At 43.8% G+C, this 16,039-nt stretch overlaps 1 protein-coding gene across 2 annotated transcripts; it reads left to right on the forward strand.

The window, feature by feature from the left end:
- Positions 1–220: 220 nt before the first annotated feature.
- On the forward strand, positions 221–15,087 carry igsf8 (immunoglobulin superfamily, member 8). 2 transcript variants are annotated; one of them, XM_083971408.1, is made up of 8 exons: positions 221–358; positions 593–760; positions 4,014–4,394; positions 6,251–6,733; positions 9,024–9,202; positions 10,523–10,775; positions 11,385–11,846; positions 14,563–15,086. In XM_083971408.1, the coding sequence occupies exons 2-8, from the start codon at positions 706–708 to the stop codon at positions 14,688–14,690; spliced, it is 1,941 nt and encodes a 646-aa protein (XP_083827534.1). In that variant the 5' UTR covers positions 221–358; positions 593–705; the 3' UTR covers positions 14,691–15,086. The 2 variants fall into 2 exon arrangements, with proteins under 2 accessions (XP_083827534.1, XP_083827535.1); XM_083971409.1 differs by having other exon boundaries at positions 229–358; positions 597–760; positions 14,563–15,087.
- Positions 15,088–16,039: the final 952 nt, after the last annotated feature.

Below are 16,039 nucleotides of genomic sequence, written 5' to 3' on the forward strand. Positions count from 1 at the left end.
CCCCCTTGCGGTCGGACGTTGTTTGACCCTCTTTTCAACTCTATTGTCATTGGTTCAAAATGCCATCGACCAATGCGCCAGGCTCATGGATGTGGCCAGGCTCCACCCGTTTTTCTCAGGGTCTGTTTTGCATATTTGCCCCTCCCATTCGTGTTACCAACCACTCCTCCTCCTCACACATACATACACACACACATACACATACACACACTCCAGCCCTAACCCCCTGTGATGCCAACCGCTCCATGACTGGACTTGGACGGCGTGTCTGTCGAGGCGGTCTGATCTGAAACCAGCCCGGTGGATCTCATGCAGCAGCCGATGTGTTGACTGAGATGCGACGGCGCATGAAACAAAGGTGACTGATTATCATTATGCAGCTTTGCACATTTACATGTTTACTTGCATTGGTATTACATCGCTTTGCAGTTAGCTGATGGCGCTAACTCTCCTGTCTGTGCATGCACTGCTACACCGCTACACAATTAGCATTTATGTGCTTTATTATTTTTCATTCCGCTCCTCATTAATAATAAATAAACCCGACCCCCTGTGTGTGTGTTTGTGTGTCTGTGTGTCGTCTCCTCTGAAGACAGTCCCTCTCTGCACGGCGGGATGAACTATGATCGTCGGTAACCGAGCGGAGGAACACGGAGACAGAAACCTGACTCAACATAATAATCCATCTGGACGCTGGGGCCGAGGATGAGGATCATGATGGCTTCGATGAAAACAACGCTATTCGTCCTAATACACTGGGGTGAGTGAGTGGCAGCGGCCGCGTCTGTCTTCTGCTCTACCTGTCTGTCTGTCTGTCTGTCTGTTTGCTGTGCAGTGCACATAATAAACACAGTGGAGGGGAGAAAAAAACCGCCTGGCCATCTGTTACATGCTCATGCATTTGCCTGATTGTTTTCTTCATGTCAGTCAGTCAGATCGTGTTTGCAGCCTGTACCTTGTAGCCTATTAATTGTGATGGTTGAGTCTGCCATCTTTGAGCCAGTGTGCAGCTCTGTGCAGTTACCAGCATCTGTCACATCCCTGTGCTGCCGAAGTCATTTTATTATAGGCTACCCACTAGACGAGGGCGGGAGTTGATCGGTTTACTTTACAAAATGACCTGTGTCCATCCAATTTAATGGCTGAAACAGGTGTTTGGTTCACCAGTGAAGTGAGTTCCTAGTGGTGGTGTTCTTGTGGTATTCAAAGAAGTCACTGTAATGTTTGCACAGTTGTGAACATTTGCCACAGATATAAAGTTGATTTGGTTGCCTATTGACTGTGGTCATTTTTTATGCCTTTACAACTTCTTTTATCTCCTCGGTGTGGTCATATTTAAAGTGTCTTGTTTTGTTCCCATGGAAATGAAACATTTAAACAGATGAAACAATGAAACAGAAGCAAAGGTCTAGACCTTGAATACTGACACTGAGAGACAGCCTTTTTTGTGTTTTTTATTTCCTCTGTATTTGGTTTTATGTAAAGCATCTTTGAGAGCTGTAAAAGCGCTGTATAAATAAAAATGTATTATTATTATTATTATTATTATAGAAAAAGGAAGGGTTGCTGTACCTGCTGGGAAGTTGGGACTTGACTGTAAAGTAACCATACCAACCAAAGGTGCTCCAAGGTTTAATATTATAGCTTTACTGTACTATGAGGGCAAATACAAGACATACAACCCAATTAAAAGACAGTAACGCACTATGCACTATGATATTCATCCAGCAGTGACTGGACCTCACTTTCTTATAAAGTTATATAGAGTTTGACCTCACAGTTGAGGCAGAAAGAGAATTCAACAGCACATTTTTAATCCCTTCACAGCATTGATAATTATATGACTCATCTAATAACCAAACAGACAGAATGGTTTGGTGGTCCTGGTCCACCACTATGCCCACCCACTCTTGTTGCACAGTATATAATCCGGACAGTATTGAGCATTGTGACAAGCTGTGGTGTGTCCCCCAGCCCTATCAGTCCGAGCCCGACGTTAATTAGGACTTGATCCGCTTAAGCCTCCCACTAGTCTCCCATGTCATTATGGGTGTGCTGCTATCGGGCCGTTGCCTGGCCTGTGGGAAAGATTCAGTTGTTTTTAGGTCTGACGCGAACACACACACACACATGCAAGCATACACACACAAACACACACACACACACACAGGGGCCAAAACACTCCCATCAAGTTTTTCTAGTTGTTCAAGTATTAACCAGTGTTTGGGTGACGTAAACGGGTGTGGTCGTCACTATAGACGTACATTCAGCGTGTGTGGGTGTGTTTGCTTTGTCACGTCAGGATACTCATGTCTCATTTGCATTTGAGGATGTTGACACTGATAAGGGTTTTGCTCAGTTTGGGAAAATCACTTGGTATTTAACCATGATACTACTACTATTTGTTTTACAAATTCTTTCCCCTCTAGTTGTTTTGTGGTCAAAATATAGTTTCAGACATGAAAACATGAAATAAGTTTATTTAGGGGAATGTCTTGCTGGAATTTGTTTGATTTAGTTTCAGTTAACCCCCATGGTGTTTTTAATGGATGAAACCTCTGTAGTTTGAATTCACTCTTACAGTTATTGAACAATTTTTAGCATCAGACCGATGTTAAAATGTTCTCGTGTCACCTTCATTATCAGTTAGTAAACATGACATTTGTCTTGCTGCAGCAAACATTTGCAGACTCACCCATCACCATAGTTCACATGAATATATGTATAAGACAAAGATTGTGCTGTGCAGAAAATAAATTGGGCTATAAAAGACCATTATGTCTTTAGCTTTGTTTCTTAGAATTTCTGTCTTGTCAGATTAAACTCACCAAAGAGGACATTATTTTTTACAATGTGTAAACCCCACTACCCTGTTTAAATGTGGTCAGTAACCTTTGACTATGTGTGTCAGCGGGTGAATATTTTAGACAAACCTGTTACAATAGAGCAGTGTTGGTTGGCATGAGAAGTTTCAGTGCCTGGGGCTTTAAAGAAAGATTTCATAGTGGAAATACCCCAGGTTGGTCTGCGCTCATGTCTATTTCAAGGGAAACCCAAGGGGAAGTGGGCTTTGAAGGCAGACAATGAGACTCAGTGAAATACACTGATGCTCCAACGTGAAAGCTGGCTGCTCTCAGCCCTGAGGCACTCTAGTCTCTGACTGAATAGTTTTGCCCATAACCAGCAAACTGAAACTCTGCCATATTCCCAGCCGTCCATTAGACTGTAAAGTGACGGGGATAAAATACATTTTATTTTTCCATTTTGGCTTCAGCGAAGTCTTTTCACTCTTTTCACTTTTGCTGCGATTGGCAGTTAGAGGATATATCAGGTTCAGCTCATTCCAATACGACCCACTCAGTGACCTCTAGTTTTCCACTCAATAGCAGCATCTTCTTTTTAATATAATCACACAGCTGTGCACAGCTATCCACAAACATGACTTGTGAATTGTCAAGTTTGTCAGTAGGTAATATCACATGTACGTATTTAATTAATCGATTGGTTGGTCACAAGATAAAATGATCTTCCATCTCTTTATATTTTTAAAACATTAATAGTCCAAACAGTCGATATAGAAATTATCAGCAGATGAATTGATTATGTAGCTGTCGATTGTAGCTAATATCAGCAAATATTCCTTGAACTGTAGCACAGACTATACGTTTTTTTTTGTGTGTTTTTAATGGACTGTTCCTTTAAATCTCAGGCCTGACAAGAATAATTGGAGAATGCGCAAACAAGTCCTCTGCAATAATTGTATTTCATTTATTAAACATGTTGCATTCAGAGGGAGCTGGCCCAACTCCAGCACTAGTGTTTTTCTCCACAGCTATTTACTGTATTGATTCCCTGTTAGGCAGTCATCAGCTCAGGGTATCGATCGTTCGGTCCATGCACCAAACATGCTGCGAGGGAAGACCATGACCCGCACAAACTGACATTGTTACCTTCTCTACAATCTCTCCTACCCTATAATGTCTTTCATGCTCTGTGTGTTTTTCCCATCACAGCGCTCCAGTGTGCCGTATGTCGCGACGTAACTCTTCCCACCGGACCCCTCTACCGCGTGGCAGGGTTCCCCCTCTCCCTGCCCTGCTCCGTGTCGGGATACGAAGGCCCACGCACTCAGGAGTTTGAGTGGTTCCTGTACAGGGACAACGCCAACGGGAGGCAGATGGGAGTGGTGTCCACCAGGGACCAAGGTTTCCCCTACGCTCCGTTCCAGCCCCGGGTGAGGAGCGGGGAGGTGAGGGTGGAGAGGGACTCTGGAGATGTGGTCCGCCTGGTGATCCAGAGACTCCGGGCTGAGGACCAGGGAAAATACGAGTGCTACACCCCCAGCACGGACAGCAACTACCAGGGGAACTACAGCGCCACAGTACCTGTCACAGGTAAGAGGTGTATAAATAGAATTTGTGTCGCTCCATATGACAGTACTTAAACCCATCCGAGCTCTCTGCCTCCGGTCCACTGGTTCGGTGCACAGGATGTTTATGAAGGTGAACTGCAGTGTCACCCAGAGCAACAGTGTGGCTGCTGGACGTTTTCAGGCAGAAGTGGAAACTCACGCTGGCCACACTGAGATCAGTACGTCGGTCTTTTTATAGGATTTGCTGAAAATACAAAATAGAGTAGAGAATCTCAGCAGTCTACCCAGACTATCAGCTGACCTCCATTTAAAGAGCAGCTCGAAAAAGCTTCTTGGACTTCCTGTTTTTTAGCACCTATGGCTGAGTATCGAACCTTCATGCTTTTTTTTATTTTTTATTTTTTTTAATGGAAATATATATATAGTATAACAATGTTATACATTTTTTCATGATTTTAAAGGTCATAGCAACAACTTTTTCATCAAAATTTTTCAAAAACAATACATCCACAGAACGTCTAAGGGGTGCAGAATAAAAGTATTAATTTTACAGAATTTTTTTAATATATTATATTGTTTTATACATTTTGACGGGTCCAAAATGTATAAATATTTACATCTGGTTACGTTGGCATCGTCAGCATGAATTGATCTCTGCGCCAACAGCGTTCGTTAGTACATTCATTGATGTCACGTGAGGCGGAGCTCAGGGGGAGCCAGATTCTGATAGCTCTGTAGAGAAATGGCATCGTGCTAATGCTAATGCTAACTAACGGTCAGCTGGTACTGTAACGTACCAGGCGTGATGCTGTGGGTTTGTCGGGTTCGTCTGCAGGTGAGTTAGTGTGAAATTATTCAGATATGTTTCCAGTCCGCTGTCAACACCGGAGCTGCTGCTCGTTACATACGGTTAGCGTTAGCTTAAATTTAGCTACTAGCCGCGTTTGGAGTGAGAGCGGGCGAGTGTGAGTGCGACACCTACTGGCCGGGAGGAATTAAACTTGTAGCTAACACCTTTAAATGAAAATATATGCCAGTGTATATAATTTTGGTCAAGTTTTTTCACAGCTGCTTGTGTCCAGGTATCTTAACAGTTCAGATCAATGGCTTCAGTGTTAGAGAAAAACTGAAATCGGTGCTGGAAGAAAATAGTATTGGTTTATGTAACAAACCCCTTGTATTGTATCACCTACTTCTCTCACAGAATTTCAAACGATACGCAGCCCTCGTTGCAACTAGATGACATCATCATAGTTAAGCTGTGATGCGTTCAAGTCATGAGGGGGGTTATAGCATATGAGAAGATGTTATCAGTAACTTCGCACCATGTCGGCCAGATGGACGACATTTTTCAACGATTAATTGTTTAACTTGGTCCATGACAACATTCCTCTCTCTTTGACTTCGATCTGTTATTTATAGCACCCATCTGGAGTTTCTCCTCTGCTTTTTCCTCTCTGTTTCTGTTTCTCTTCTTCTCTACAAACCTGTCACAGTCAGATGTGTTCGTACAGGCTGTCCAAAACACTCAGCCACTCTTACGCGGTCCACATGGTTACCAGATACGTTTGTATTCAGCATATTGTTTGTGTGCTGCCGTGTTAGTCGGATGCCAAATCTTAGTTTTGCAGCTGAGTTAATCCCCCCTTTCTTCAGTGCCCGAAGCAAAGGGTGGTAAAAAAAATAAAAAAGGCTTGGAGTCACTGTCAGTAACCTTATTTCATGGTTCGATTTTGTGTTCTAAACATAGAAATGTCTAAACAGCGCGCAGGCAATAGAAATCAAATTTGCCCTGTCTTTTTTCTTTCGCCCATCTGGCTCCTGCAGTGGCTCAATGTAATATAATTGTCTGCCTGTGTCTTCTCTGTGCAACCGCAGTGATCCCTGACACACTCCAGATCAGCTACTCCCGCTCCCTCACCGGCCAGCCCGTGCCGGAGGGAGCCGAATTAACTCTGACCTGCTCCGGCAGCATCCAGTCGGAGCAGCTCACCCACCTGTCCATCATGTTCGGGAAGCGTGGCGGCAGAGAGGGCCCGGGCGGCGGCGGCGGCGGCGGCGCGGGAGCCGGAGGGGAGGAGGTCAGCACCGTCCGAGAGATCATCTCCATCGACAGGATGCTGGGGGTGGTCCCCGGGCGCTCCTACAAGAGGCGCTACGACGACGGAGAGATCACGCTGGAGAAGAGGAACGGCGAGGGCGGGCAGGGCGTCTACATGATGAGGATGAAGGCGGTGCAGCCGGACGACAGCGGCTCGTACTTCTGCGAGGCCTCGCAGTGGATCCTGGACCCCGATCGATCGTGGCAGAAGATCGCGCAGAGGACGCTGGATATTGGCAACCTGACCGTCCAGCAACTCGGTCAGTGTGACACACACACACACACACACACGTGCAGTAGAAAGTGTGCCAGAGGCGCTGTCGACATTTGGCAAAGCTGTGTTAGCATGTAGCGGAGTGCCAAGGTCAACCTGCAGGAGCACATTACACAACAGCTGATTATTTTGTGCTGTGATCATTGTTGCGATGATAAAATCTTACCGCGGGCGATTTGTCACGCAGTCAACCACAGCAAAGAGGGAGAACCGAACAGCGGTTACAGAGTAAATCTGAGACAATAAAACTAGAAACATCCCCAAGTTTGGTTTCTGCTCTTCAGATCAGAGCTCTTGATTCTCTCTGTCGGCCTGGAGTTACTCTGCCGCTGAGTTCGTTGGATTCCCTCCAGTTCTCAGACTGGAGCTCTGGATGTTTGTATTCCTTAGAGCTTAACTGGGTGTCTCGCTCGCTGGCAGGCTGACTCAGCAGTTTACTGACTGAATGGACAGACAGCTGATTAAATAAGTGGACACACATCAGTATTTAACTTGTTGCCTTGTTTGTCGGCTGCCTGGATACGGGGTTTTCTGATTAGCTGTCCTACTGTCAGAGATGCAGCTGAATAGTATTTCCAATATCAGTTAATCCACCAGTTATTGTCTTGATTGATTAATCCTTGGGACATAAACATAAAGATTGAATAGGGAAGAAAACAAAAATGCAGGATATTTTCTCATTGGAGAAGCTGGAACTGCAGGGTTTTGTTTTTAGTTTTGCTTGGAAAAATGACATAAACAAGGTACACCAGTTAGTTTTCTGTCATTACTGTCCAGTCAACCTTCAGCTCTCTTGTTGATTATCCAGCTGGATGTGACAGGTTCACAGCCGGCTGGGCAACTGGATCAGTTAAGATCATAAATCGCATGCATCAGGGCTCCAGACTAACTTTTTTTTACAATGAGCACAGTGGCCCCCTAACGTAAAATTTTACGCTGTAAACCGACTAACTTGCAAAGCAAATATTCACATTTCCTTTTCATTCATGATCCTCACACATGTTGACCTGTCACCTGTAATGACAGATTCCAGATTCTTTGAGTCGCCCTTTCCATGTTTTACCAGCGTTCAACCTGCAAATTTGTTGGTTGCACATGTGCGAGGAGATGAAAAATTTACTTGCACTGTCTCAACCTTTAGGGGCAAAATGCTCCCATTTATTTGTGGGGTATTTGTGTACTTACCCATTTCAGTGTTGTATCGAAACTTTTTTCGTTTTTACCTGCCTGCAAAGCAAATTTCCCTCTGGGGACAATAAAGTGGAAGATGAAGTTGATTTAGAGGCAGTCTGGAGCCCTGTGCATAGATCATTAAGAAATCAGAGGACAACTGTCTTTGATAGAAAGACGTGTCCTCAGACCAGGACTGTGGTGTCCTTCCTCAGTCACCCACTGGAAAGAGAAGTGGCTCCGTGAATACATCATGTACATTCTGGATGTACTTTCTCACAGGAAGGGAAGTGGTTTAGATGTTTTATCTTCCCAGCTTCCTCCTTGTTTATGATACTGTCAGATATTTGATTTACAAAGTGAAGTATGAATGCATCAAGTTTCAAAACTTGCTCAGTACTGACTAATTAGTGGAGCTAAAAGTTATTTAGGTCATTTTTCCCCCTATTCAGTAATTAAATGGAAGCTGAAGTTGAAGGATTAGAGCTCATCAATGCATGCATTGTTTGTGTTGTACGCGGACGCCCGCTGACAAGCACTACTTAGTTCTGTCTTTTCTGTTGTCTGACTAATGCCATGGTCTGATGTGTCTGCTTTTGTTGACACACATAATGTGTCTATTATTGAGCAGAGCTGAGTTTAGAGGAGAGGTGCTGTGGTCAAACGAGGCTTTGCACGCACAATAGGTTTGTGTGGATATCTTATACCAGGGCATTAGTGATATTTCTCGTTCATTTGAAAAGAAGTTGCACATACTTGTCAGTCCTGTATTCATTTGCAATAATACTTGATTAAATTGTGTTTATATAACACAGGATTTTCCTCCTTTATTCCATATTGTGAAAAAATCCAACATCGTTTATACAGTGATTGTGTTAGCTCTTGTCACGCACTATAATAACCATTGTGTGGCCTTTTTTTGCTTGGATAAAGTGGTAATCCATTTTATCCTGGCCACAGAAATGATGCTCACAATGCTGTAAACCACATCCTGTACAGATCTGTGCCGTCACAGTCTAAGTGCTGGTTTGAGGCTCTTCACCACCGAGGATATCTGGTGCTTAAACTTTCATTAAGCCCTCTCTTCTGTCTCTTCCCGTCTCCAGCCGAGTCCCTGAGCGTAACGTCCACACCCAGAGGGGAGGTGACCCTGCAGGTGGGTTCCCCTCTCATCCTGACCTGCGAGGTGCTGGGGCTGCCGTCCGAAGTCAACTCGGGCCTCCTGGTGCAGTGGATGAAGAGGGGATCAGTGAGCAGCGATGAAGTCAGCGCCGGAGGAGTTGAGGTACTATAAACCTGAAGAGACAGCAGGTCTCAAGTCGGGCTATGCAGAGGTGTTGATGTGTTTGCTTGCACATCTGCACACTGTTACTGAGCCATGAATGCATGTACCTGAAGCAGACATACAGACGATCACATGATTCATTGCGTGCACAGATAGGCACTGCCTTGTGTGCTAGGAATACTTCCTCCTCTACCAAAGCAAATAGTGGTACACCAGCTACTCCTGTGGTAAAATTACTGTGTTTGTCAATGGGAGTCTGGTGGTTTCTATTAGAACAATATAATGGCAGATTCTGGTCAAACAAAAAAGGATCTTATCCTTCAGCAAAAATAAGATCTGTCTGTGTAGGAATGCTAGCCATAATGTTATGAGACGCAACCAAAACCTGTCAGTGGAAACGGTTGCATGCAACATTGTTGCTCTGTAGTGAAGCAATCGCAGATATTTGCGTCCCCATAAATCATTTATACTCAAAAACATGCAAAATTACCGTAGGGTCTATTTCATTTCCTCATGTCATTTTCTCTCGTTTGGAATATTTTCAAACTTGTGTGGTGTGGTGCTGTCAAGTGCAGCAGACAAAGTTTGGCCACATACTGTAGAGAGGAACCAGACTTTACGGTCTTGTGATGCTCGTGTTACCCTGACAACTTCTACTAAGCTTTAAAGGGATAGTTCAACATTTTGGCGAATTGGCCCATTGCCATAATCCCTATAGTCATTGCAGTAGGTTCGTTACCTTTGATTGTCGGTGCAAGTTATTTTTAGAATGGCGGAGCAGAGCCGTGAGCTGCTCAGAGCTAATGGGATTTCTTGGTTTCCCTCATCAAACTCATCAAATGCACAATCCAACAACTCCAAAACGCTCTGGTAGACAAGTTGTGACCTGCACAATTCACCACGCTGAGATAATAACAGAACGTTACCAGACAGTTGTTTTCGAGGTAAATGCAGAGACTGCTTGCCAAAAAACTGCCCTTGACAGAAACACGCATCAGCGGTTTTGCATGAATTTACCTCTAAAACAACTCTGTCTCGTAACGTTCCGTTATTATCTCATAGCGTGGTGAATGTGCAGGTCACAACTTGTCCACCAGAGTGTTTTGGAGTTGTTGGCTCGCGGCTCTGCTCCACCGTTCTAAAAATAGCTTGCACCGACAATTAAAGTGGTGAACCTACACCTACAACTATATGGATTATGGCAATGGGCCAATTTGCCAAAATGTTCAACAATCCCTTTTACATGATTTTGTTTAATCTATCCTATAATGAATCAATGCAGTCTTTACTCCTTTTGACACCACTTTCTTTTACCTTGAGGTGGAGGTGGCCCGGATGAGCACAGACGGCGTTGTGAGCTGGGGCGACGACCTGAGCAGAGGCAGCGGCGGCTCCATGGAGAAAGTGGCGGAGGGGAAATACTCTCTGAAGCTCTTCTCGGCCCAGCCGTCCGACACGGGGGTGTATAGGTGTGTGGTGAGTGTGTACGCTGGAAGGACAAACCCGGGCCCGTCCACACCCGCAACACTCACCCAGAAGTCTGAGGGAGTCACCGTCAACCTGAAGACCAAAGGTGAGAGGCCCTACACATGTTTGAATCAGTACATGTAGGAGGCAACTGTGGCTATAATGAATCCAAACTTTCTTCCTTCTCTGTTGGATTTCCTTCCACTGCTAATTGCATTTTCTATTCAGGCACTGTTTCATTGTTTTGGTCTGAGAAAGGATTTAACATTTTGGATTCACTGAGTGTCCTAGTGGCCCGGGGGTCCGGGCTGAGGGCCATTTGGCTGCAATGTGGTGGTTTCAAGTCTTCAACAGGACCTCTGAAAACCGATCTGTCTCCTAGCTTCTTATAAATGTCTCCTTATAAATCCTAAAACATTCATAGCTGCCCCAAAAATGTATTTTATGACATGTTTTTCTTTATATGTTATGAACAATGGGTTTGCTGACAAAGGAATAAATAATAAGCGTCTGTTGTTTTGCCTGGAGGGTAGACTGGCAAAACTGGAATCTGTGGTTTCATCTTCTTCACAGTCCTCAGAAATGCATGTTGGTGAAACTTAGCTCACGCCACTTTATTAGGATGAACTGTAAAAAAAAAAGTCTCATTTTACCATGGATGAAAACCTTCAGTAAAACTCACACACACTGTGTGTACACGACCCTCTCCCCTCAGATGTGCTGGTCTCGGCTGCGGCCCGGCTCCCCCGAGGACCCCTGTTGAAAAGAGGCAGCACCATCACCCTCATCTGCAACGCTACCGTGACGACCACAGGCCCCGCCCAGGCTCAGGTGCACTGGCTACGCTGGCCGATCCCCGACCCCATGGCGAACAGGAAGGGAGAGAATCCAGCGTCCGACGGCTTCCCGCCGGACCCCCCGGTAGTGGAGATGCCCACCCTCATAGCTACGCTCATGTACAACGGCGTGGCGGCCACCTACACCAACAGCAGCGAGATCAGCGTAGACCGCCTGTCGGCCATCAGCTACAGACTGAGGGTCCACACGGCCAGTATGGAAGACCAGGGCATGTACTCGTGTCACGCTGAGGCGTGGGGTCAGGACCCACATGGAGGCTGGTACAACACGGGCGCCAGAGCCGAGTCCAACGCAGTGACTGTTTACCTGTACGCCAGAGGTGAGAGACTCGTGCTGTTGTTGTCTGTTTGGGTCTCAAGTAGGGGTGGGAGAAAAAATCGATTCACATAAATATCGCGATATCTTTTTTGACGACTTTGAAATCGATTTTTTTTTTTCAAAAATCGATTTATTTTTTAAATTTCTTTTTTGGAATTTTTTTGGAATTTTTTTTAAATATTGTGCAATGTGCATTTGTTAGCCTTTTTTACATACAGAGAGTACAGGTTTTGAAAAGGGTTTAAGTTCACTTTATAATGGAGTATGATCATTTACAGTATTAACCTACAGTATTTGTGTGCAGATAAATGTTAAAAATGCAGACTAAAAATCGAGAGAATCGGCAATATCGTAGAATCGCAATTTGAATCGAATCGCCATCCAAAAAATCGTAGAAGAGTCGAATCGGCAGAAAAGCATATCGTCCCAGCCCTAGTCACAAGGGGGCAGATGGAGCAGAGGGGGTCAAACTAGTGTCTTGAAAATTCCCAGCGTTTGCTCTTAACCTTGAATGGTGCTCACACATTTTAATTAGATTGATTCTTCCTCTTCCCCGGCAACCTGCACATCATGGTTCCTCTAGATTAACATTTCAAATATTTAGATATGCTCGTCATCTCTCTTGTTCCTGTTCTGAGCAACTTTGACTCGACTTTGAAAAATGACTGAAATGATGAATCCAGAGTCAGAAAAAGTTGCAGATTAGTTTTCTGTGAACTGAACTGGTTCTGCTCTTTTTTGAAGGTTCATCTTTTCAAAGTTTTGATTGTAAACTCCTCTGAATATTTTAAAGGCAACATTATGCAGATAAAGTGTGTCTTTTATGGAGCTTGTATTGTGTTGTGCTGCTAGAGGATGTCAGACAATAAGCTGGCACCATCTGTATCTGCAACATCTGGAGGTGGTTTAAGGAAAATGATCTTCACTTCATCTTCAATACGGTTTTATTTTCATGAAATCCATGGGCGTCGGACCCAATTATTTAATTCAGTGCATCTGTCTGTTGACGTGGTGGTATTTTCAGAACGCTGTCAGTTAAATCCACTCCACTCTTTTCGCTCCTCTCTCGGTCTCCACGCTCTGCTCTCTGACACCTCTCAGATTTACAGTGTTAATATTTAGAGTCTATAGAAATGAAACTGGTTTTCGCTGCTCCCACCCACTGCACTGTAGCATACATATTTCGGACATCTGCGTGTTATCACATGTAAAAACGGTGCCGCTATAAAACATTTTTTATAAAAAAACACGCTGCGCTGTGTTGTTTGGCTGCACTTTGTTTGCATAAAAGAGTACAAGATGTGAAGATCTAACCTCCATCTGAGCGACAGTCAGCTGAGCCAGAGCACAGTGGACGTGGCGCTGCACAGCTGTAGCAGCGTGTGTGTTTTATAGAAACAAACAAAAAAAAAACATCTTCGATTTCCTCTGTCGCAGAGTCACATACATTTAATGGAGCATCTTCTTATCAGGTTAATAATCGGTTAAGCAGTGTCGGTTATCTGTCAGGAAAAAACAAAACAAATGTGCATCCCTAAAATGAATTTTTTCGAAATTTGTTCATTAAGTTTGAATGGCAGAAATGACATCTACATTTTTTCCTATAGAGTAAATATTATCCAGAGGACCCACCCATTTTTATTTTTTTTTGCTTCCGGCGGCAATGGTCCCATCTCAGTGCAGTTGAAATATCTAGTATGTTTAACATTTGTCAAAAGTTGGTTGTTGACCTTTTTGCAGCTCAGCTCAGCGTAGAGTGGAGCGCTCTGGTACCAGATAGAAGCTAAATGGACTGATCTAGATAACTGAGGCACCGAGGCAAACTGTGCTTTTAGTTCATCTAGCAGCACAATCCATTAACTTGATGGTCATTAGTGTGTTTGTGTGTGTGTCTGTATTTCAACCAAACTAATCAATGTACCTAACAACATTTTTAACATTTACACATCTAAGATTAGAAGATCAGGTTGATGAGTGCAACCTAGAACTGGACAAGATCTGTTGCCACCACCTTTATGATCTGGCTCAATAATGGTTCCATGGCTGGAGTATTACATACATACATTTTGATACTGTTATCAAAACTTTATTTACCGCAGATCTTATTGTGGGTGGGAGGAGGGTGGGTTAGAAGGGTTTTTGTTTCTGTTTTTTATGTGTTATATTGTTGTTGTTATGTGTATGAACGGTTGTTCATTAAAATGAAAAATCAATAAAGAAATTGGGGGAAAAAAAAGAAGATCAGGTTGATGTGGATCTATGAAAAGTAAAATGTTCGGTTAACACTTTACAATAAGGGCCCCTTAATTAACGTTAGTTAGTACATTATTAAGCATCAATATATAAACTGATGTCTTAATGAATGCTGAGTAATGCATATATAATGATAACTAATTACATTATTCAACTTTTATTATTACTTAATAATTTATTAACTAACTTAGTAGTAAACATTAATTAACTGCTTACTAATAGGCTACATTAATTAATGTGTTTCCTAATCCTAAGTAATACATAATAATGATTGTAATATCTGTAAACAGTTAATTAATGCTTAATAATGTACTAACGAACATTAATTAAGAGACCCTTATTGCAAAGTGTTACCAAATGTTCCCGTCCTGTTGTAACTTCCTCATTTAAAGGAAACTTAACTGTCAGCGATTAACAGCAGTTCTGTCGTCTGTATCTCCCCCTCCTCCTCATCCTCCCCCCAGCTGCCGACCTCCTCCTCATCCCTCTGGTTATCGGGGTCTCCTCCGCCTTGTTCGTGGGCATCGTCATCATCGGAGCGGTGACCTGTTGCTTCATGAGGCGCCTGGCGAGGCAGCGTGCCCGAAAATAAACGTCCAGCGCCGCCGTCTGTCTGAAATCTGATTGGTCACAAAGAGGCCCAAAGGGACGATGCCCACGGAACGAAACGGCCAACTTCAAGACCAAACGAAGTGGTAAAAGAACTTTGTCACCTTGTTAACGTTGATTGTCTGTGTTCTGACCTACCTGTTCAACAATCAATGCCAAAAGAGTCTGTTTTTTGTATTCTTGTATTTTTATAGCCAAACCTTCTCTGAAAAAATGGTTTATTTTAGTGATTTGCTGCGTCGCACTCTAGTAAGCGTAAAAATCCTAGATGTTTGGAGGCACCAGGCGCCACAGCTCTGCTGTCAAGTGGGCTCAGACCTCAGATGTTCTAAAAACCTGTTTTGTTGTAAGTCTAACCCTCCTTTCTTAAAATGATCCCAGCTTATCGCTCTGTTTTTAACTGGGAAAGGGTCAAAATGTCAAGATTTTTGCGACAAAAAGCAAAGACGGACCTGCAGGTGTGTTTTGAGTCTCCGTCAGATGCCGAGGGTTGATTGTTACAGTACGCCGCTCCCAGTCGGGTGACAGACGGTGCTGGAGCACTGGGCTCTCTCACACATTGTCACACTTCTGTTTTTTCCCTCCTAAAAAAAAAAAAACCTGCATGTTTTCCTCTTAACACACAACCCCAACAATGTCTAACTGTATGTGCATGATTTAGCCTCTAGCACTGCCACTGACAGTCAGTCACATGAACCCTGATGGGAGCCCTCCACAAACCTGATATATGCAGGGACCTTTCCACTGCCTGCAGTCCAGCACCGGCCTGCATGTAAACAGAGTCTCTGTCTGTTACTTAATAAGCAAGGCGCTGGCTGGGGACTTTCTGATGCCAAGACCAATTGAGAACCAATTCTGAACACAAGCATTCCTCGCCTGAGAGGCATCACGCTGTAGTGAGGCTCTCTCTACGGACTTGTGTTGATTTGACAAAGAGAAATGGAAATGGATGTCCATTATGCACTGACATATATATATGTAAATACTCTATGGAGTTGAGCTGTTTTATTTTTCTTAATGTAAGTAAGACTATGCTGTAGCACCATGTTGGTCTTTGACAAAGTACCTGTGTTTAACATTCTGCAGCAGTCTGCTCTGCTCCTTGGAAGCACTTGGGACACAAATGGGACTGGGACCAAAAGCCCCTGGTTGTTCTTCTTTTTTACTTGACTTTCCTCCAGTTGAAAAGTCACTTGTTTGCTTTTTCTCTTGGAGTGATCTCTCTTTCTCTTTTGTGCAAATGAACAAACGTGTTTCCTCTCCTCTTTTGTCAAGCGACTCAGATACAGAATCAGTGCTGTGAAAAACCAAAATCCCTGTTTGTTACAGAGT

This window comes from Trachurus trachurus, assembly GCF_905171665.1.
Source record: "Trachurus trachurus genome assembly, chromosome: 5".
NCBI classification, from domain to species: Eukaryota; Metazoa; Chordata; class Actinopteri; order Carangiformes; family Carangidae; genus Trachurus; species Trachurus trachurus.

Bases quoted from the DNA above. Each gene is read 5' to 3' on its own strand.
- igsf8 (XM_083971408.1), top strand. From the start codon at position 706: ATGAGGATCATGATGGCTTCGATGAAAACAACGCTATTCGTCCTAATA. The intron at 6,734-9,023 runs GTCAGTGTGACA...TCCCGTCTCCAG, and splicing joins CCTGACCGTCCAGCAACTCG to CCGAGTCCCTGAGCGTAACG. The intron at 11,847-14,562 runs GTGAGAGACTCG...TCCTCCCCCCAG, and splicing joins TGTTTACCTGTACGCCAGAG to CTGCCGACCTCCTCCTCATC.